Source organism: Pteronotus mesoamericanus, unplaced genomic scaffold (assembly GCF_021234165.1).
Source record: "Pteronotus mesoamericanus isolate MK-2021 breed Mesoamerican mustached bat unplaced genomic scaffold, CSHL_Meso_final contig_163, whole genome shotgun sequence".
Lineage (NCBI taxonomy): Eukaryota > Metazoa > Chordata > Mammalia > Chiroptera > Mormoopidae > Pteronotus > Pteronotus mesoamericanus.
In genome coordinates this window covers 17,236,833-17,260,419 of record NW_026555064.1, presented here as the reverse complement: position 1 = coordinate 17,260,419, position 23,587 = coordinate 17,236,833, and the positions used below count along the sequence as shown (strand labels likewise).

General features: G+C 40.5%; 1 protein-coding gene across 1 annotated transcript in view; it reads left to right on the top strand.

The window, feature by feature from the left end:
- The window catches only part of FAT4 (FAT atypical cadherin 4), a 144,861-nt gene that overhangs the window by 104,483 nt on the left and 16,791 nt on the right, over nt 1-23,587 (top strand). Inside the window, exons 9-11 of the mRNA XM_054563375.1 lie at nt 585-4,934; nt 17,095-17,199; nt 21,321-21,628. Of these exons, the coding sequence (XP_054419350.1) occupies nt 585-4,934; nt 17,095-17,199; nt 21,321-21,628 (4,763 nt within the window). The remainder of the gene's footprint in view (nt 1-584; nt 4,935-17,094; nt 17,200-21,320; nt 21,629-23,587) is intronic.

The following is a 23,587-nucleotide window of genomic DNA, read 5'->3' as shown; positions in this document are numbered from 1 at the left end:
GTTGATTTGTAGATTTGTGTGCATATATATGCACATGCTTTGTCTCCATGGGATAATAGCTCACAGAAAAAAACTTTGCTATGGAACAGTAGGCATAAGGAATCAACAAAAACTTTTTTAAACATATTATTTTTGTTGACATGATTACATGTATGGCAATTCAAAGGTGTTGGAGACACACTAGAGCGCTTGTCCTTTACACTGGGCAGCAGCTGAACTATTAGCCGAGTGTGTGAATCGTTGTGTTAGTGGGAAGCTGTGTGGCGTACAGATTTTTCTCCCAGGAGCCACAGTTTGGAATGATTAGCCATTGCCCTTCCCTGTGCTTCTCTCAAGGGCAGACTGAAAAATATTAAATCCAGTGGGCTGGATAGGTTTTAGTTAGGAAATGGCAGGTCAGGCCCTGAAGATTATTAAGTAGATTTGATTTTGCCACTTTAGAGACAATATAGGAGAGACTGTCCTCCCCGAGTAATCGTGAGAAAATAGAATTACATCAGGTTTCCATATAGTGTTAACCATGTATTAGCCCATTACCAGATGTTCTGCCTGGGTCCCCTAACCGCATGCTCCTTCTGTTATAGGTTCCTTCGTCTTTGCGGTTACAGTCACAGATGCTGATATTGGACCCAATTCTGAGCTGCATTACTCTCTTTCGGGTAGAAACTCTGAAAAATTTCACATCGACCCACTGCGGGGAGCTATCATGGCAGCCGGACCATTAAACGGAGCCTCAGAAATGACATTTTCTGTGCACGTAAAAGATGGCGGCTCATTTCCAAAGTCAGATTCTACAACAGTGACCGTGAGGTTTGGGAACAAGGCAGACTTCCCCAAAGTCAGAGCCAAAGAACAAACATTCATGTTTCCTGAAGACCAGCCCATTGGCACTCATGTGACCACTGTGACAGGGTCCTCCCTGAGAGGAGAACCTTTGTCCTACTATATTGCAAGTGGGAATCTCGGCAATACGTTCCAGATTGATCAGTTAACAGGGCAGGTGTCCATTAGTCAACCTCTGGATTTTGAAAAGATACAAAAATACGTCATATGGATCGAGGCCAGAGATGGAGGTTTCCCTCCTTTCTCCTCTTATGAGAAACTCGACATAACCGTATTGGATGTCAACGATAATACCCCGATTTTTAAGGAAGACCCTTTTGTATCTGAAATACTGGAAAATCTTTCTCCTCGAAAAATACTTACTGTCTCAGCAACGGACAAGGACAGCGGACCCAATGGACAGTTAGATTATGAAATTGTTAATGGCAACAAAGAACATAGTTTTAGCATCAACCATGCGACTGGTGAAATTAGAAGCATTCGACCTTTAGACAGGGAAAAAGTATCTCAGTATGTGCTTACTGTAAAGTCCTCGGACAAAGGCTCCCCTTCCCAGAGTTCCTCGGTAAAAGTCATCATTAACATTTTAGATGAAAATGATAATGCCCCTAGGTTTTCGCAAATATTTAGCGCCCACGTTCCTGAAAACTCCCCCTTAGGATACACGGTTACCCGTGTCACGACTTCTGATGAAGACATCGGCGTAAATGCAATTAGCAGATATTCCATAATAGACACCAGTCTTCCATTTTCCATTAATCCCAGCACAGGGGATATTGTCATTAGCAGACCTTTAAATAGAGAAGACACAGACCGTTACAGAATCCGAGTTTCTGCACATGATTCCGGCTGGACTGTAAGTACAGACGTCACAATCTTTGTGACAGATGTCAATGACAACGCTCCAAGATTTAGCAGACCCTCCTATTATTTAGATTGCCCCGAACTTAGTGAAATCGGCTCCAAAGTGACTCAGGTGTCTGCAGCAGATCCTGATGAGGGGACAAATGGACAGGTGTTTTATTTTATAAAATCTCAGTCAGAGTATTTCAGGATTAATGCCACCACAGGGGAAATTTTCAATAAACAGATCTTAAGATACCAAAACGTCAGTGGCTTCAGTAACGTGAACATCAACAGGCACAGTTTTATAGTGACATCGTCAGACCGAGGTACTCCCGCCTTACTTAGTGAGACCACTGTCACCATCAACATAGTGGACAGCAATGACAATGCACCCCAGTTTCTCAAAACTAAATACTTCACCCCCGTTACCAAAAACGTGAAAGTCGGTACGAAGTTAATCAAAGTCACCGCAGTAGACGATAAAGATTTCGGACTGAATTCTGAAGTGGAGTATTTCGTTTCTAGTGCAAATCACTTGGGGAAATTTAAGCTGGACAACAATACAGGGTGGGTTTCAGTAGCATCTTCCCTAATGTCTGACCTGAACCAAAACTTTTTGATCACAGTCACTGCAAAGGATAAAGGAAACCCCCCACTTTCATCCGAAGCAACTGTTCAAATAATTGTCACTGAGGAAAACTACCACACTCCGGAATTCTCGCAAAGCCACATGAGCGCCACCATCCCGGAAAGCCACAGTGTCGGGGCAGTTGTCAGGACGGTCTCTGCACGGGACAGAGACTCTGCGATGAACGGCCTCGTCAGGTACAGCATTTCCTCCGGAAACGAAGACGGTCTTTTTGCCATCAATTCCTCCACTGGAGTGTTGACGCTAGCCAAAGCCCTTGATTACGAGCTATGCCAGAAGCATGAAATGACTGTGAGCGCCACAGACGGAGGGTGGGTTGCGAGAACGGGATACTGTAGGGTGACTGTCAATGTGCTGGATGTGAATGACAACTCGCCGGTGTTTCTCCCGGAGGAGTATTTCCCTACAGTTTTGGAAAATGCCCCGAGCGGGACCACAGTCATCCACCTCAACGCAACAGACGCCGACTCTGGAACCAACGCTGTGATCGCGTACACTGTGCGGTCATCCGACAGCGACCTCTTCGTCATCGACCCCAACACGGGTGTCATTACCACCCAAGGCTTCTTGGATTTTGAAACCAAGCAGAGCTACCACCTCACTGTGAAAGCTTTCAATGTCCCCGATGAAGAAAGGTGCAGTTTTGCCACGGTTAACATACAGTTAAAAGGGACCAATGAATATGTGCCTCGTTTTGTTTCCAAGCTTTACTATTTTGAGATCTCGGAAGCAGCGCCTAGAGGGACGATAGTTGGAGAGGTGTTTGCCAGTGACCGGGACTTGGGTGCCGATGGGGAGGTACACTATTTGATTTTTGGTAACAGCAGGAAGAAGGGTTTCCAGATCAATAAAAAAACTGGACAAATTTATGTTTCTGGCCTTCTTGACAGAGAAAAAGAGGAGAGGGTATCTCTGAAGGTGTTGGCCAAGAATGTCGGCAGCATTCGGGGCGCAGATATAGACGAGGTCACTGTGAACATCACCATTCTCGATGCCAACGACCCACCCAGTTTTAGCCTGAACATCTACAGCGTTCAGATCAGTGAAGGGGTCCCGACGGGAACTCACGTGACCTTTGTCAGTGCGTTCGACTCAGACTCTGTCCCCAGCTGGAGCAGGTTTTCGTACTTCATCGGATCGGGGAATGAGAACGGTGCTTTTTCCATCAACCCACAGACAGGACAGATCACCGTGACCGCAGAATTAGACCGAGAAACCCTCCCTGTCTATAATCTCACGGTTTTGGCTGTTGATTCGGGGACTCCCTCAGCTACAGGAAGTGCCTCCTTATTAGTCACCCTGGAAGATATAAATGACAATGGGCCCGTGTTGACCATCAGCGAAGGAGAAGTTATGGAAAACGAACGCCCAGGAACGCTGGTGATGACCCTCCAGTCCACTGACCCCGATCTCCCTCCAAATCAAGGCCCCTTTACCTACTACTTGCTGACCACAGGCCCTGCCACCAGTTATTTCAGCCTGAACACCGCTGGCGTTCTGAGCACAACCAGAGAGATCGACAGAGAGCAGATTGCAAACTTCTACCTGTCGGTGGTGACCAGGGATTCTGGTGTCCCTCAGATGTCTTCCACCGGCACAGTGCACATCACCGTGATAGACCAAAACGACAATCCTTCCCAGTCCCGGACCGTGGAGATATTTGTTCATTATTATGGCAACTTGTTTCCTGGTGGGATTTTGGGCTCCGTGAAGCCACAGGATCCAGACGTGTTGGACACTTTCCACTGCTCCCTTACCTCGGGAGTGACAAGCCTCTTCAGTGTCCCAAGGGGCACTTGTGACCTGAATTCCCAGCCAAGGTCCACGGATGGCACGTTTGATCTGACCGTCCTCAGCAATGACGGAGTTCACAGCATGGTCACGAGCAACATCCGCGTCTTCTTTGCCGGGTTCACCAATGCCACCATCGACAGCAGCATCCTCCTGCGGCTCGGCGTGCCCACAGTGCAGGACTTCTTGACGAACCACTACCTTCACTTCCTGCGCATTGCGGGGTCGCAGCTCACGGGCCTGGGGACGGCCGTGCAGCTCTACGGCGCCTACGAAGAGAACAACAGGACTTTTCTCCTGGCAGCCGTGAAGCGGAGCAACAACCAGTACGTGAACCCCAGTGGGGTGGCCACCTTCTTCGAAAGCATCAAAGAGATCCTTCTCCGGCAGAGCGGGGTCAAGGTGGAATCCGTGGACCACGACTCGTGCACGCAGGGCCCGTGCCAGAACGGGGGGAGCTGCATCCGGAGGCTGGCTGTGAGCCCCGCAGTCAAGAGCCATGAGAGCCTGCCAGTCATCATCGTGGCCAACGAGCCGCTGACGCCGTTCCTCTGCAAGTGTCTGCCAGGCTACACCGGGAGCTGGTGTGAAACCGACATAGACGAGTGCCTCCCATCCCCCTGCCACAATGGCGGCACCTGCCACAACCTGGTGGGCGGGTTCTCCTGCAGCTGCCCCGAGGGCTTCACGGGGAGGGCGTGTGAGAGAGACGTCAACGAGTGCCTGCCGAGCCCTTGCAAGAATGGGGCTGTCTGCCAGAACTTCCCCGGGAGCTTCAACTGTGTGTGCAAAACCGGGTACACAGGTAGGCGAATGCCTGGCTCTTTTCACTAAGATTTTAGCCGTGTCAGGTGTGATAGAAAGGAATGAGCTTTATCATTTTAAAGTGGTTTTTCTATTAAAAAATGGGTACTAGCATAGCACATGCTTTCAACACTGACTCCGGGCCAGATGCTGGTATGTATTTAATTTTATTTACTTCTCATAAGAGACCTGTGCAGTCGGGATAATTATTATCCAGTTATTATGGACAAGGAGGCTGAAGGAGAGAGAAGTTAAGGCAGTTTTCTAAGGTGACCCAGTGAATTTGTTACAGAGTCAGGACATAAGTGAATTCCAGACTTCAAGCCTCTGGGAAGTCGCCTGACCTCACTGACCTTCCATGTCGCCGTCTGTAAAATGGGAATAATCACACTTCCTTCTCTCTTAGCATTGTCGCCATGAGTAAAAATAATGTTTGAAAAACCCCCAGCGCCAAATCCAGCACTCACTAGGTAGCGATGAGAATTAGTAGCGTGGGTGGTGGGTTAGAACAGTAGTGGGGGTACCAGGTGAGCCACAGGCTCTCTAACAGGAGAACTCCATGGCGCCAGGTGAGTGTGAGTCTTCCCAGAGCTGGAGTCTTAGGATCATGACTAATAGGGCTGCCTATGTGTTATGAGTTGCGGGTTTCTAAAAATACTCCCCCAACCTTCTCCAAACAAAAAGTTTCTTCTTCCACGGGGAATTCAACAGTAAAGCTGGTCTCTTTGTCCCATTTTGGTATAACAGACTCATTTACACTTACACTCAGCGGGAGCTCACGCCTGGCCCTCGCACGGAAAAAGGGTGACTGCGCTGGTGGTCGGCAGGGATCGGGGACGTGCCGTGGGCGGGAGACGAGGCGCCGTGCGCCCATCTCAGCGCAAATGGTGCCGTCTTCGGATCGGTCTGGGAACGTGCCCTTCCACGTTGCCTCCCTCTAGTGCGTTTCTTTCCTGTTTCATTTTGTGTACTTTGCAAACTCTTCTAAAAGTAGTGATTGAACACTTTAGGAAAGCCCTTCTTCTCATTACAAAATATGAGTAACATTTATCAAGTGGTTAAGCGCTGTTTCTAGCTCCTTGCATCATAGACATTATTATTCACTTGGTTTTTCATTTAGTTCTCCTTAAAGCTCTGTGAAATGGATTTTTGTTATCATTCCAATTTTAAAGGCAAAAAAATAAAATGGGTCTTAGAAGGATTGGAGGAGATTAAGTAGCCAGCCTCCAGTGTGACGCAGAAGTGGGCTAATTGGGTTTTGACCGTAAGCTTGACTCAAGACCCTCTGCCTTTGGTGTGCACGCCACACTTCCTCACCCTCCGCGTGCGCTTGCTATAGAGAGTGATGGCAAGTCCTTGATATCTGCTGAGAACTTTCTGTGCAGGTTTCTACCTGGTCCTCACACAAAGCCTATGAGACCGTGCATTAGTCTGAGATTGCTCAGGAACAGAAATCACTTGAGGATTTTCCGCTAGGAAGGTGTATTAGACAAGGGAAAACCTTAACACAATTTTCAAACTGGCTAAGAGGGAAGGTCAGGAACATTCACTGACATAATCCAAACCCGAGCCCGGCTGGAAGGGAGCCTGGAAGAGGCAGTTTTCCGACTTCCAGCCCCAGCGGTACGGAAGAACAGAGAAGGCGCCGACTGCCAGCAGAGAATACCTGGCTGCCAGGTGCTGCCAGACCCCTGTTTTAGGTTGTAGAAGACGGGCCTACACTGGCGACTCTAAGGGAAGCTCTCAGAGATGAGATCCTTTCCTCTTTCTGTCCCGAAAGTTCGTTGGGGTTCCGCACGGATTTTACCTGCTGCCCCTCCTCAGGGCTCACTGTAGTTTCCATTTGTGTAGTCAGAGGTGACCTAGGAATGATGTAAACACACATAGAATTGAATGATTAACATGAATCTTGTTATTTTTTTTTAAATTCATGCAATTCATTGTTTCAAATTCTACATGCAGAGTCCATCCAGTAAAACTAGTAGATAATTGAAGTCTGATAGTTTGCTTCTTTGTTTTGCTGGAGACAGTGTAACAAAAAACATGGTGACAAATTATTAACACACACACTGAGTTAGGAACGCACTGCTTACATGTCTGGCTCTGTTTAAGGTTCTTCACAAAGGCGGTCTCTGTGGGATTGTGGTGAGTGGCTCTTTGCAGCTGGTCTTTACCAGGTGACCTGGCTCAGGAAGGTGGAGCTCATGCACCAAATGCTTAGGAGAGCTCATCAGAGCCAAGAAGCCTGAAGACAGGATTCACGCTTAAGCACGTGTGTCTCAGAACATGAGTTTTTTAAAATACTCATTTTAGCTACATTTGACTCCTATTAACATTAACCAAGAACCAGGTCCTTACTGAAGCCTTCGTCAAAGCCTGTGCTGATGCGCATATTTTGGGGTCATCAGAATTATTTCGAAGCACCAGTGTTTTCATACTCTGCTTATTTTGGTGGACTTTCCCCTGCCAGTGATTTTTGAAGTCTGTGGCATTAGGAACTGGAGCTGTGAGACTTTCTTAAATTTTGACCTAAAATAATTCTCAGCCACTATGCCCCATCTCACACACACACACACACACCACACAAATGCACTCACACACACATATTCATACATATTCAAATACACACACATACTCCAAGACACACGCTGACACACACAGACACACGTCCACACCACTGCATACTTCATGTGAAGCTGGAAATTGTGCTAAAGATTATAAATGAGTGGCTTATGTATGAATTGATGCAGACCAAGAGACTTTAGCCTAAGAATTCCCCAGGGAGTGTTAAAGCGTTAGCTGGACAGGGATTTTGTGTGGAGAATATCCTGTAAGGATGAAAGTATGAAAACTCAAATTATGGAACAACTACAACCAAAAGATATGAAGGGATATAGTTATTATATTGCCACCAGTTTATTTCTGATATACATATGTTTTTAAAGTTTATTTTCAAATTTGTGACCATAGGGTCACATAACAAATATGGGATAAAGATATGTTTGAATGAATGATTTAGAGGGAATGAAATTGTGTGTATAGCTTCTATTTCTGATCTCTTTCTCTTTTCAGTTACTGGGGAAAAAACAGAAGGGAGTTATAATCACTTAATGTATCATTACTAAGAAGATTTTCCTATAATTTAATTTTTCTATCACTAAATGGAGCTCTGATTAGTTAATAAAAGATGAATACATTTTACTGTAGCCTAGGATATGCGAGAAATAAATTTTCAGATTTTCACAAAGTTTAGAAATATTAGAAATTACATCGGTCGTCAATGAGCCTTAGTAAGTCAAAAGAAAATATCTTACAGGTTATCCATGCCTCAGAGTTCAGGGGCCCTGGGGAGAGCAACAGCTAAATAGCTGCAATGCCAGGCTTTCTTTTCCTTCCCAAATGAACGTTTCTTGCCTTTAACAGACCACTGACCAGATAGTGCAGCGATGGTCAGTAAACCCCAGCATGCTTTTCTCCTGCCCCCCGGTTTTCACTGTTGGCAACCTGTCCCAGCATCAGCTTCTTCAAAGGCAGGGCCGGAGCTACAAAGCGCGGCAGGCAGAGCGCAGCGCTCCGTCTGGGGCTGCCATCGCGGGCTTAGCTTGCAGCGCCGCTGGATCCTTCCCGTTCTCTGCCACATGTTTGGGGGCGTGTCAGCTGTGGTGTCAGCAAGTCCTGGCACCTCAGGGGAGGAGGAACTTTGTCCATTCATCGCTCTCGTGTCACCTGACAGTATCAACAGGATATTTTCCCAGATGTATAAAGTTAGATACAGGTCGTGCAATAGCAATTCTACTATGAGACTTGGCAAACGTTTGTATTCATGAAGATGGGAGTAAGAACTAAGAGGCATTCTCTTAAAACCACAACAGTCATACAGGAATGGCGTCAGTGACCATGTGACCAGGAAACCTTTGGGATAGGAAGCGACGTTCTCTGTGAGATACAGGGCAGTCGTTCATATGTGTAAGACGGGCTAAAGGCTCGCTGCTTGTTTGGATTTCATTTCCAAGAGGGAATTAGGCAGTTTACCTTAGGTGATACATTAACCTATGAAAGCATTAGAAACAGATTTGTAAGAGCTTAAATGCTTCTTCTTTCCGCAGAAAATAAGCAAGTATTTATAAGCTTTTCCTGAAGATTATGTAGGTCATTATGTAGAATGACCAGTATTCTCGCTGAGATTGTATTTGTGTGTGCTTTAAAATACAAAGGCAGAACAGTCTTTTCCCTGTTTGCTCTTCTTATGAGCAGCCCTTATTAAACATGGTATATTTGGTTTGTTTTGATATAAAAAGTGTAGTGCTATTTGATCAAGATATGTAGGTGAACTGTCTTCCTTGTGTGTTTTACAGTAAGAAGAAACATGTCACAGTGTGCAAAAAGCAGCTACTTTCTGTTAAAATAATTTATAATCATAAATATTCAGAACAAGTAGGGTATATATGCTATGGAATTATATTTTTAATGAAATTAGTTTAGACATAAATAGGCTTTGATGGTTGCACATAATCTCCCATCTCTATGTATAAATATAGGAGATGCAAAAATACTTGTGGTGACCTAATACAGACATATATTTCATATGTATGTATGTGACATTAAAATAAAGCCTACATGAACTATAGGATAACAGAATCATCATATCCTCACAGGATGGCTAACTTTATCTGGTGTGAATAAATTTAGCTCAGTTCTACATAACCTGATGTTAAAATGTGCTATCAGAACAATTGAAACTCCATACACATCCTACTGAATCACAACAGATTCAACCTGTGCTCAGCACTCCAGCACACCTGCCTCTGAGCCTGAAGGCGTGCACTCAATTCCTTCAGTAAGCTTGCCGAGATCCTGGAAATCCTGTGGGCCCCGTGCCCTCCTATCCTGCATCCGTTTTCATCGTCGACAATGCACATTCTCCGTGCTTCACGCTTACGCTTGCGGAAGCCTGACTCCTCCTACCTGTGATAAATAACGTGCCGGAAGGACGTCAGCGCAGCGAGATCACTTTATTCTCCTAAACAGCTGCTCTGACCCTTCACGTATCCTAATGGAAACAGACTCCTTGAGGTCCAGGGCATGGGCGCCAGGCTTTGGGTAGGCCCTGTGAGTCTCTTCCAAGCCTCGAGGTACTGACAAATATTGCTAACTGATTTGCAGCAGTAATTAAGTTAATGATCCAAGATTTTGTTTCACAGTGCTTCAACACATCAAATTATTTTTTACCAGAAGCATTTTAGAATAATTCAAACTGCCGCATTCCCTGGTAATCACTATGTCATCAACACTAGAATTAAAGTAGATGGACAGGTGCAGAACAAAACACAATTTGTTGCTGAGTTCTAATTGGGTAATTGAGCATGCATGAATATTCCAAACCCAAGAAATGTGCAATTTATGAGCTTCCTTTTGATTTGAAGTAAAATTATGACATCTTTCCCTTTGCATTAAAAAAAATCCTTTTGATAATAATTTTAATTGCAACAATTGAGTTTTCAAACTGTCTTTGAAACTTAATTTCTAGTATGGTAACTACTATCAAATTTACTATTGTGAAAAAAATTACTAATTAAATGGGTCCTCAAACTAAATTTTTGAATAGTAAGTAATTTACATACACTACTACCCTACAAATAAGACCATTTTCCCCCCAAACTTAACAGTAAACTCCTTTATTTGACTCCTACCAAAGTCATTTCTTGCACTTTTTGATAATTATCTACCAAGGAAAAATAAGAAAATAAAACACTTTTAAATTTAAAGCTTAAATGAAAATTTGATTTTTTTTCTCTTACTATGTTTATTTTGTTGTATACCCTAAGAGTCATATTCTACTGATAATTTATTTTAACCTTTAAAAGAAGTTTATTCTGAAAGTAATATTTTCTTAGATTGTGGCTTCTTCTGACATTTTTGCAGTCATTGTATGTTTTAATACAGAGTTTTTCTGGGTTTATTGGGTTTCTTTCCACCCCTCCATTTGGATTAACTGTAACAGCCTTTAGTTGATACTTAAACTCGGATGTCTGTGTTAAAAATCTCATTTTTAAGGGGTAAATAAGACAATTTATATAAATCCCCCCCAAAAAGCCCCTAAAATTTCTTTGATTGTTGCTGTTTTTTGTTGTCTAAATCAACATTTAAAAAGTTAGTCTTTTCTAACAGGATTCAGAAAGGATATAGAAACGTGCATCAACACAGTTACCGGATGGTAACTTGAGGGTATAGGACTAATGATTTGGGTTTTTATATGCATTTATTTTTCTTAGGGACCTTTTATCCAAATATTTGAGTAGAATGTAATGACAGTGTCCCCTACAGTGGCCACCCTTTGTTCCCCCATTTCCAGTCTTCACAGAGTGAGACCTGCAATTTTGTAACCCACTCATAGGTTCACCATATAAAGGTTATACTGGCCACACTTGAAAAGCATATTAATCTAATTACTTTATACGTGCTACTGTTAACACAACTCTAAAGGGAATTATACAGAAAAAAAAAGAATATGGAGCCTTACTTAATCCAATAACACATGGGACAGTTATATCTCCCCCTACATTAGGAAAAAAATGGTAGAAGTAAGTTGTGACTTTCCTCATGGCGAATAAACAATCAGAAGTGTAGCCAGTAGGTCTTAATTTATTCTCTGTTGGCAATACTGATATTTATTAAGGAAAAAAATCCCCTTCTTTAGAATAATCTGTCTTGAATCCAGTTGGAAAACACCATAGGAGAGAATTCTCCTCCACACAGCATCTCTCTGGCCGCGAATTTTTTGCAGGCTGACGGTAATGTTGTCCTGCCTGATTCTCCAATGTAACACATCACTACAACACTTAAAATGTAATTTCTGTGCTTCTAAATTGGTAACTTGTTTATTTTCCTTACTTCCCCTTGGAATAGGAAGGTGTTCTGAAATTGTTAGTGTTTTGCCTTGTAAGGAGGTTCCCAATTTTCTTTATAAAGGAAAAAATGCTGTGTTTGTGACCCCATGATGCAGAGGAACATGTTTGTTAGCCGTGTCATGAGGTCTGACTCACACTTGAAATTTCAAACCAGAAACATTGTGGCTACATAATCAAGCCACCAAAACAGAACCAAATTAAACACAAACCTTGACTATGTTTAAAGCAGTTTTTATGATGAAGTGGATTGTTGATGCTCAACCTTAAGTCTAATTGTGCCCATCAAACTTACATGTTTTCATGAGACATTTAATAAAAGCACTTGTGTGAGCATGCTGGGAAGTAGAAAAGAGCTTTACAGACACAGACTCTAATTAGATAAATCATTGAAGGCTTCTGTCACTGAATGGGAATTAAGACCTCAGTGACATCACATCCTTTCTTAGGATCAGGAAACTAGAAACTCTTCTAATAATTACCTACCACGTGCATCTAATAACAATAATATATAATTGACCAAATAGTAATCCGGCGATATTAAAACACATTTAAGTTTACATAAGGACAGAATACCACCACCACGACCGCAAAAACCAAGGGGACTGGCATTAGGCGCTCAAATGTGACTGTCAAGTCATTATTCAACGATAGCCTTGTGGAGCCTGGGCATGAGAGTGGACCTATCATACGTGTTACACATTGGTCTGTGCTGTAGCTTTATCATTCCTTTAGCAGGATATTAGCCTCCCAGGACCTCTTCTCAAGACTTCACCTGTGAATGGAGATGTTTCCTGTTGGCTATGCCATTTCCCCCCATTAACATGGAAATGCTGTGTTAAGACACTTGACCGCCTTCTTGACTGCAACATCTGCAGCCGCTCGCATGCCTGCTTCATCATAGGCACCCGGTCACAATCAGCTGAGTCGACTTAAAGGGATGGTGTATGAGAAAAGTCTTTATAAGCTGAAAAATATGCTGGTTAGGTACTATTGGTTTTGTTGTTCTTGTTTTTAAATTTATAAATCATGTTTATTCTATTACAGTTGTCTCAATTTTTCCTCCTTTACCCCCCTACCCATCCCACCCCCACCGCTCGCTCCCACAGTCAATTCCGACTCTGTTGTTCATGTCCATGGGCCATTCATACGTGTCCCTTCCCCTTCTTTCCACCATAGTCCTCTTTCCTCCTCCCCTCAGGTCACTTTCAGTCTGCTCCATGTTTCCATGCCTGTGGTTTATTTTGTTCGTTAGTTTATTTTGTTGAATAGAGTCCACTTATAGGTGAGATCATATGGTATTAGTCTTTCATCAACTGGATTATTTCACTTAGCTTAATATTCTCCAGTTCCATCCGTGTTGTTGCAAAAGGTAGGAGTTCCATCTCTCTCTCTCTCTCTCTCTCTCTTTCTTAAATGCAGATTGATTTTATTTATTTTTTAAATGTCAAAGTTAATTATAAAATATTAAAAAAAATTAAAACTATTATAAAGTCTCAGCAATAAAACCAACATGACACCAGTACAGAAATAATCAAGTAGATCAATGAAATATAATGAGCATTCCAGAAACAAACATATATATCTGTCTAACAATATAATATATGATTAAGTTGATCTTTCAAATCAATGGGTAAAATAAGGCCTATTCAACAGATAAGGTGCATAAACCACTATTACTTGAAATAAAACAAATATAGAGCCCTATTTTTTTAACACATTATACAAGAAGTATTCAGGTGAGTTAAAAATCAATATGTAGAATCTAAGGAGTTTTAGAAGAAAATAGAACTAATATTTTTCATGACCTGAAGTAAAATATTCAAATCCAGAAGCTATAAATATTGACAATATGACTATATTAAACATTTAAGACTATATAGTAATATACATATAAAAAAAGTTAAAGGACAAGGAATAAAATAGGAAAGTATTTGCAACACATCTAAAACACAGTTAATAGTTGTTGTTTTTTTTTTTTTTACGGAAAAAAGTTCTATAAATCTTTAATCAATAAATGGATAAAGAATACCAAAAAGTCATTTAAAGCTTTTTTAAAATAATAGAAATAGGCAAGAAATATACAAAAACAGGTTTAGTTTCAACAAATAGTAATGGGACAATTAAAATAACACATCATTGTCACAATCAGATTCATAAGTATTAAAAATATTGGTAATATCAAGTATTGACAACTCTGAAAGGAACTGGGTATTCGTAGAAACTTTTTCTTCATCTTAAAGCAGCCCCTTTAGCATATTTTGCAGTGCTGGTTTGGTGGAGGTGTATTTTTTTTACCTCCTTTTGTCTGGGAAATTCCTTATTTCACCTTCCATTTTAATTGAGAGCTTTGCTGGATAGAGCAGTCTTGGTTGCAGGCCTTTGCTTTTCATGACTTGGAATATTTCTTGCCATTCCCTTCTGGCTTGCAGGGTTTCTGTTGAGAAGTCAGTTGCTAGCCGTATCGGGGCTCCCTTATATGTTACTACCTCTTTCTCCCTTTTTTCCTTTAGGATTCTGTTTGTCTTTGATATTTGCCATTTTAATGATGATGTGTCTTGGAGTGGGCCTCATTGGGTTCCTCTTGAATGGGACCCTTCTGTGCTTCCTGGACTTGTGTGACTTTTTCTCTCCTCCAATTAGGGAAGTTTTCCATCATGACTTTTTCAAACAGGTTCTCTATCCCTTCCTCATTCTCTTCTCCTTCTGGTATCCCTATTTTAAAGATATTATTACGTTTCAGGTTGTCCTGCATTTCCTTAAATGCCTCTTCATTCTTTTTGAGTCTTTTTTCATTTTCTTGCTCTTTCTGGGAGCTTTTTTCTACCTTGTCCTCCAGCTCGCCGATTCAGTCCTCAGCTTCATCTAGCCTGCTTTTGATTCCTTCTACTGTGTTCTTCAATTCAGAAATTGTATTCTTCATTTCTTCTTGTCTCTTATTGATAGTTTCTATGTCGTTTTTCATGCCGATATAGTTTACAGTAAGTTCCTCATAGTTTCCCCGTAGTTTTTCTTAATTCTCTGTGAGCTCACTGAGCTCATTGAGCTTCCTTAGAACCATTGTTTAGAACTCAATATCTGATAGTTTACTTGCCTTATTTCATTTAGTTCTCTTTCTGGGGATTCCTCCTTCTCCTTCAAGTGGGGGGTAGTTCTTTGTCTTCCCATTATTTGTGAGACTCTTCTTTTTTGCTTCTGCTTCTTAAATTGATCTGTGTTGATTTCCTGACTTTGTGGTGTGAACTTCTATGGTAGGAGATGGCTGTTTTTACTTTCTGAATCTGCCTCTGATGATGTCAGATGTTGTCCCTGTCTGACCTTAGGCAGTCTGTTCGAGATTTCCAGGAATCTACTGTCTGTGGCTGTCTCCTTCAGCTGTTAATCTAGTCACTGTGCACTCAGCAGGCTGCCTTAGACAGCTCAGGGCGGGGCAGAGGTTATTGGGTCCTCTCATGCTGGTGCATATGTGGGAGGAGTCAGCACTGGGATCCTGCCGGCTACTCTCTCCATTCTCTCCCCAAAGTCTCTGTCCCCAGTCTCTCCTCAAGTGTCTCCAGACCTCTCTGTGCCCCCTTTAACCAGGGATCTAATGACTGTGCCTGGCACTCTGAACTTAGCAGGTGGCTTAGACAGCACAGGGCAGGGTGGGATCCCACCTGGGGGCGGGGCTATTGGGTCCTCTGATGCTGCTGCTGCTCAGGGGGAGTGGTCTCTGCCTGAGCAAGATGGCTGCTGCTGCATGGGGGATGAGTCAGCCCTGAGATCCCGCCAGCTACTGTCTCACAGTTCTCTCACCAAAGCCTCCTTCCCCAGTCTCTCCTCAGGCGTCTCTAGCCCACTCAGCCCCCACCTTTTCTGGAGCCCAGGGTAAGTGGCTGCAAATAAAAAATGTATGCATTGGCTCCTTAAACAGTTCTTTGCGTCCCCAGCCACCTGTCTCTGACAGAGAGCAACCCTGCTGCTTTTCTCAGCTGGCTGTTTTTTGTGTACTTTTTGGGCTCTGGTGCTGTGGGCTAGAGATCCCCACTTATGGTTTAGACCCCACTCTTCTTAGGAGGATTCATCTTGCCGTTTCAATATCCTTCTGGTGCTGCCACTTGTGGACACCCTGCCTGCCTTCTCGAGTCTGTACTGCACTCCTTACCAGTTAGATTGCACTAAAGCTGATTCTTTTGTCTCTTAGGTTACAAGGCTCCTCTCTTGCTATTGTTCAGTTATTTGTTCCAGGTGATTTCTCCACAATTTAGTTGTAATTCCAAATTGGTCCTGGGAGGAGGTTAGTGTGACTTCCACTCACTCCTCCACCATCTTGATTCTCAGGTACTATTGTTTTTGAAAGACAAAGTGTTCATAATCCGTGGTCAAGAATACATCTTGATAAGCATTTGAAAGTATATTGGATGTGTTTTCGTATGTTTCATTCTGTTCTACAACAGGTAAGCATGCATTAAGTTAAGGGATATTTCTTGGGAGTGAAAGGATTGTAGTTTGGCAAGCTAAATGAAATTCATTCCTTTTAACAAATCTGGGTCAAGGAAATCTCTGCAGTTATAAAATGTGAAAAATGTAGTGACATGACACAACAGAATACTACTCAGCCATAAAAAAGAAGAAAAATTTTAGCCTTTGCAACAGCATGGATGGACCTGGAGGATATTATGCTCAGTGAAATAAGCCAGTCAGAGAGAGACAAATACCATGTGATTTCACTCATATGTGGAATCTAATGAACACACTGAACTAACAAGGAAAATGCGGACGGACTCATGGATGGAGTGGGATGATAGCCAGTGGAGGGGGAAGTTGGGGGGAAGAGGGATTAAGCAAAAAGGATAAAGGACTCATGGACATGCACAACAGCGTGGGGATTGTTGGGAGCGGGAGGTTGTAAGGGGACAAAATGGTAATAGAAAAAAATACAATAAAGGTTAAAAAAATTAAAAAAGAAAATAAGTTGAGTGAGAACATTTAAATACGTTCACCATTTGTGACTTCTCTGAAAACAGTAGTTCCTTTCAAGATGTAGATATCAATTATTTCCTAACATTACAATGCATGTCTTTACAATGGAACAACTAGATAAGATTTTGAACTCTTGAGATAATATTCCAACGTCCTCATGTCAAGTAAAATGGTCTTATATTTCTTTTCTTCAAGATGTAATTTCTCAGGATAGATTTCTATATGTGGTTGCGAGTGGTGATGTTAATATGTTTATGCGTATGATTTTTTAAAACTGAATTCGATGCTTTTCAGGAAAGATGTGTGAATCTGCAGTCAATCACTGTGAATGCAACCCTTGCTTTAATGGCGGCTCCTGCCAAAGCGGTGTGGCGTCCCACTATTGCCACTGCCCGTTCGGTGAGTGCAGCTCTGCCAACTGTGCGAAGCATCCCTCTGTTTCGACTCACGGTTCATCAGTTTTGTTCTATTGTGGGCCTGTGTGATTAAGAAAATATTAAGTGTTTTACACAGAAGATTTTGGCAAAATAAAGCCTCAAAGGCTTAATATTCTTAAAAGTTATTTATGGAAATCCCACTGAATATATGGCTTTGATCATTACCAGAAAAATCATCGACTAAAGATAACTGAATTCCATGTGTTCTCAGGTCACTTCCCCTGCAATATTCATGGATGCCTTTTCTTTAGCCTAGAACCTATCAAGGAAAAAATCTTCCAGCCACCACTCAATATCATTCTCTTCTCAGAACTTTAAGAATGGTCTGTCAAAATGATTTTTGTTTTGTTTTGCTTTTTTTTTTTTTTTTACCTTAACCACTTGTATTAGGATTTCATAACTATGCAGCTTTCACGATAGGCTTTTTGTAGATAGTATCGACATAACTAATCAAAAATTCATGCTGCATTCTTTTGAGGGAGAACGTTGTTACAGGTTTTTTTGTTTGTTTTTGTACCCACGCATATATATTCACCATAGTGAAATGAACTAGAAGATTCCATCCAGGTGTCATTCAAGTGTTGCCCTGCACTGCAAAAGGTGAGGGCTATGAGAAAATCTTTGAAGGAAGCTTTTGTGTTTACTTGGCTTGCCTCAGTAGGTTTGTGATTATTCCAGTAATTTAAAGGCTGACTTTCTCCACCCTGTGGTATCCATCTCCTGGTGCCCTGCAGTGGATAGAAACCCTCAATAAGCGCAAGAGGAGAAGGATATTTTCCTGGTCTTTCCCTGGACATACTACTGTGGACCTGAAAAGTGAATCTTAATGGATAGTAAAGAATGGAACTTAAAAATAATCTGAGGTTTCTAGTAACCATTAAAATGTACCGTTACTCCATTTTCAAGTTAGTCCATGACTCTGCCTACCGTATTTTGCTGTGTATAATGCACACCCACGTTTTTGGCCTAAACTTTCAGGGAAAAAAAATCTTTTGTTTTAATTTTTTAATTCAGTTTCTTTGTATTTCGGAACTTTTTTTTTGTAGTATAAAGGAGTTTTTGCATTTATTTTTAAACATATTATGGTACAAGAAATTTTACGTAACAAGTAATCACAATTCACAAGAACAGATACAAGGTATTTCAGGTACTACCCATGTATAATGTGCATTCTTATTTTCCCTCAAAAATTTGGGCAAAAAGTGCATATTATACATGGCAAAATATAGTAGTTTTGTGTTTATAAAGCACATCAAGAGAATGGTAAAGAAAAACAGAATATAAAATATCTCATTGTGAGCCATGCATTTTAGCAATGGTTCTGAGGCCCAGACATTGAGAGTTTTATCAAAAATCAAAAAATGAAAACAAAGCAAAACTACTCCAAGGTGATAGAGTGACTGGAAAATTTTATTTTCAGTCCAGGATGACATTCACAGTATCCCTCCTTTTTAAAATTTATTTGAGATTCTCACAAATGCCTCTCATGAAACAGAGAAAGGTAGATCATGGTCAAAATAACCACAGCTTTAGATCTCCTACAACTTCTTTCCTTCAGCGATATTTTATACTCCCAAAGGGTTGCTGCTTTCCGTATGGAACTGTAACCAGGTTTCATGGTTTAACTTAAGTTTTGGAATAAAAGATAAGGGGATTGGAGTGGAAAGTGGAAAAATGATTTCAAGTGACTGGACACAGGTTGTTTACATTTTTAGAGATTCCTTTGCATTCCATTGCAAATATGAGGACTGTAATTGATACTAATTGGAACAAATTGTTGCTGCGGTGTAGCTGCTACCCCAGTCATTACCTAATGGGTGGAAGTGTTTGGGAATCCCCACCCTCCCAGAGCTCCTGGGGGAAAGGGGAATAGCACAACCATGTAAATTAAAACAGAGGTGGACCCTATGTGGCTGCCAGTACAGATTTCTCTCCCAGTTCTTAACAGTGGTCAAATTTTTAAAAAAATTAAACTTAGGTACAATCAGACAACAACAGAAGCACTTATAAAACAAAACAAAAAAACCCCTCGAAACAGTAATTCGTGATTTGAGACAGAGAGAATTAAAGGAGAATGTCTCTTCCTTTTCAATTGAACAAGGTGAATCACAGATAAAAATGGCGGCCTGGTTGCCTCAGTCCCGCAGCTGCAGCTAATTCACTTGCGGCCTGGAGAGCAGCGTCTGACCTAGACTGTTGTTGAAGCTGGAAAAAGTGTTGCGCTGTTTACCTTCTCGACATTGAAAGATTGGTTGTTGGGATTTCTTAATAAATTTTAGATTGTTTTAGATTATATTCTAGAAAAATAACCAAGTGCTGAAGACCTTTATAAGGAAAGCCTGTATAATTCAAGCTACATGTATATGTATATATGTATAACTTTATATATACACACACGTATACATACAAAAGATCCCTGATTAGAGTAATTTTAATAATTGCTCTTAACTTTTATGTAGGTTTATCTTGTGGCATTTCACCTAAAATGCAGTTTTAAAATCCTCATTAAGTTTTATTATTATATTTCAAAAGCAAAAATTTACCTTTTTCTAGAAACAATACTGCAACTCCTTAAAAGGAAATGTTCCATAAAGAAATATTTTTATGTTTGAATATATAGTGTTAATTTCAGTTAAAATGTAGATATCTTTCTGGGATCTATGTACTTTCTACATATATGAATATATAATTTTAAGCACATTTCCATAGAATTATTAAAATTTAATAAGAAGAGACCTGAGGGAACACATAGTAAAGATTTTTCTTCAATAATCTAGTTCGTATGCTTTCTTTTCTTTTAACTTTGTTTACTGCTTTTGCATACATAAAGTATAATAAATGTTTAATATAAATAAATTTTAAAATTTTATTGTATATGAATATACCTTACAGATACAACATAAAATATAAATACTGTATGACAGATATATTGATGATATAAATGTATGCTATATGATATGTAATAATATAATTCCAAAAATTCCTTTGCCTTTTCTTTAACTTCAGTTAATGATTAAATATAAATTATATATATTTCTACTCATTTACAATGAATATTTTTTCAGCCCTGACAGAAAGAGAAAAGGTAATAAACACATGCTTTTATAGCAGCTACTAGGCTGTGGTTCAGCAAAACTAGGCAATCAGTAGATGTGGCCTCAATTGTTGGCTCTGAATCCCATGGTTCTATAGCCTCAGGCAAGTTTTAAATATTCTGTAAAATAATGGCATTGGTTCCTTCTGGCCGAACAATTCCCTAACTCTAAATGTAACGCATTTACAAGAGCTGTGCAGCCAAAATTAAGGAATGAAACCTATGCAAGCTAATAGGAGTCATGATGTATTGGCATGGGTTAATTTTCCAATCATTTGCTACAGTCTACTAATATTTGTGGGAAAAGAATTTTGGCATAGCATTGTAACATCAATAAAACTCATTTTTCTAGTTTGAAAAAGAACCAGTGCAAACAAATGGGAATGCTGGATTTTGGAAAAACAGAAAGTTATTTCTAAGTAGCCTGGTATAACATACCCAAAGTGGGCATGAAATAAGAAAGAGATAAAAACGCCGTTATTTCCCTAAAAGCAGTGATTCCCTTCCCTAATTTTGTGACCCTTAAAAATACCACAAGTACAGGTACTGATTTAAGTCAAAACAAAATTTACCATGTTCAACTGAATTCAAATTGCTTTTAAGAACTACATCATTTGAAGAAAGTACCTTGTTTGAAAATTACAGCATATTAAAACTTTAAAAAGATTGACCAACTGATTTTAAAAGTTTTCCAGGAAAGAAATCTCTTCAGATATACTTCATTTCATTAAATCTAATTTTTAGAAATGGGGCATACTGAGATATGGGCCAAAGGAAAGCAATTAAACCAGTTTATCATCTCTGTTATGTGTTTTAAAAAATCGTCAATTCATTCTATTTCAATTTAATTTAGATAGTATTCATCAGAGAGTAATAAAAAATGTAGGAAGTGTAACTCATTTTTTAACTTCAAAATATGTTAGTCGAAGTCATTTAATACAACTTCGCTGGAATTTGATGTGTCGCTTTGTCAATTTCCCCACCTGCAGGTGTCTTTGGGAAACATTGCGAGCTGAACAGTTACGGGTTTGAGGAGTTATCCTACATGGAATTTCCCAGCTTGGACCCCAATAACAACTACATTTATGTGAAATTTGCAACGATTAAAAGTCATGCTTTATTGCTTTACAACTACGACAACCAGACAGGGGATCGGGCTGAGTTTTTGGCTCTTGAAATTGCTGAAGAAAGACTAAGATTCTCTTACAATTTAGGCAGCGGTACATACAAGCTCACCACCATGAAGAAGGTGTCGGACGGACATTTTCACACCGTGATTGCCCGGAGAGCAGGAATGGTAAGACGCTGATGATTTCCTGATACTAACAGGTGACCCTCGAAGGGGACGGGAGGTACCGCCTCACCCCGACTCTAAAAGGATATGTAAAATACCTATATAGCTAAGGCGTTGTCAGTAGACTCGTATGTGGAAGAGATGATTTTACCTGAGGACCTCCAAGGTCTCTCTAAATTTCATGAACATTTGATTCTGTCACCTGAGGCTTTGGGAGCAAGAGAGAGAGAGCAAAGGAAAAGGTACTATGAGGCAGACCCACGGGAATAGAGAAAGATTTCTTCCAGTTTGTTTGTAACATGGGGCCACAGTCAATCAGGTTTGAATAATGCTACATGTAGAAGAAAACACCGTTGTCATGGTTACTTCTGTTGGAAGAAAAACGTCTTCCTATTTCTGAAAACATCCAGAATAAGGTCCCTATTAGATTTTGAGTCCGTCTGCTTACAGTTCAAAAGGATTTCAGTGGAAACTGGCAAAACCATCAACTTCTTAGCTTTGAATGATTTCATAGACAGGGTAGAAACTCCTCACTTTACAGTGGGGCTGGTAGAAAAATTCAATATTAAAGAAAGTGCATTCAACTCTGAAGATTAAATTGCATGAGCTACTATTCAGATTTCTTTGAATTATATCACCAAACTTTTAGAAAATAAGAAAAATATATTGAATATTAAGTTTGACTAAAATATAATACCATTATCTAAGTTGTTTTTCCTAAGTTGAGGCATTCATAAATATTCATGTGATACTCCCAAGCTCATTATTGTTTTAGGGATCTCTGGAATGGTTGGATACTTTGCATAGTATACACAGAGAAAGATGTGTTAACAGTTTCTTTTAGAAATAAATAGTCTACAGAAGTCACATAAATTGTATCATGAAACCCTAATACTGCTTTTGAGATTGAATGTCTCTCAATTTTATAGATCACTGGAAAAATTATTAATTATTGAAAACATTAAGTAAATGGGACCTAAAAAAAAGTCTTGTTGGAATGCATTATGATTTCCTTGAGAAGGTGGTAAGAAAAGTATTTACATTACTCTTAAGAATTCATTGTATGAAGCATATAATATGTTATAATAATTAACTAATAGATAATTTAAAATACTTTAGCAAGTAATATTTGATGCACAATATACATTGGCCCCATTATTTCTGAAATGCAAGGTATTTAAAATATACTTTTACAAATCTCCCCTCTAAATATACATTTTTATGGACAGTTCCTCAAAATCATATGCAATATTGACAAAAATGGGATATTAAAGAAATGAATAATTTCTATACATAATGAAAGTGACCTGATTCAGGAAGACCGAAAACCAGGTAGATAACTTTGCATGTAAGTAACAGGTAATGTTGGTCAATTTGCTTGAACTCCCTGCACTACTTCTTACACTTTCTCTGCTTTTATTAAAATTAACCTCAAATGATAACCATTCCTATAAATTAGTACTTGCATAGTACCGCTAGCACTTGAACACAGGTTTCAACTGTGTGGGTCCATTTATACGTGGATTTAAAAAATAAAAATAAACACCTGTACTCTTTTGATCCAGGATCAGGAAACCAAGCATGCAGAGGGCTCACAGTACTCATTGGCCTCCATCATTTTATATAAGAGCATCCACGGGAGGACCTGAATTAACCCCACAGATACTGAGGGAAAACTTAAGTGTGATTTTCTGCCTCATGGGGGTCGGCCCCTGCTGCTTTGCTCAGGGGCAACTAACTGTGTTTCCCCTTCTGCTGTACCGAAGGACCTAGTTGGATTAGTCCTGTTCTCTGGCACTCAAATAAATTTCAGTAGACCCTTTGTTGTTTGCACTGGGAAATACCCTCAGTCCTCCTGGATTTTGGGTTATTCCTCTTCCTGTGATTTACTGACCATGTTCTGAAATACCACACTCTGTGAGTACTGTACTTATAATTTCGCAAAATAAAATATGCAAGGTT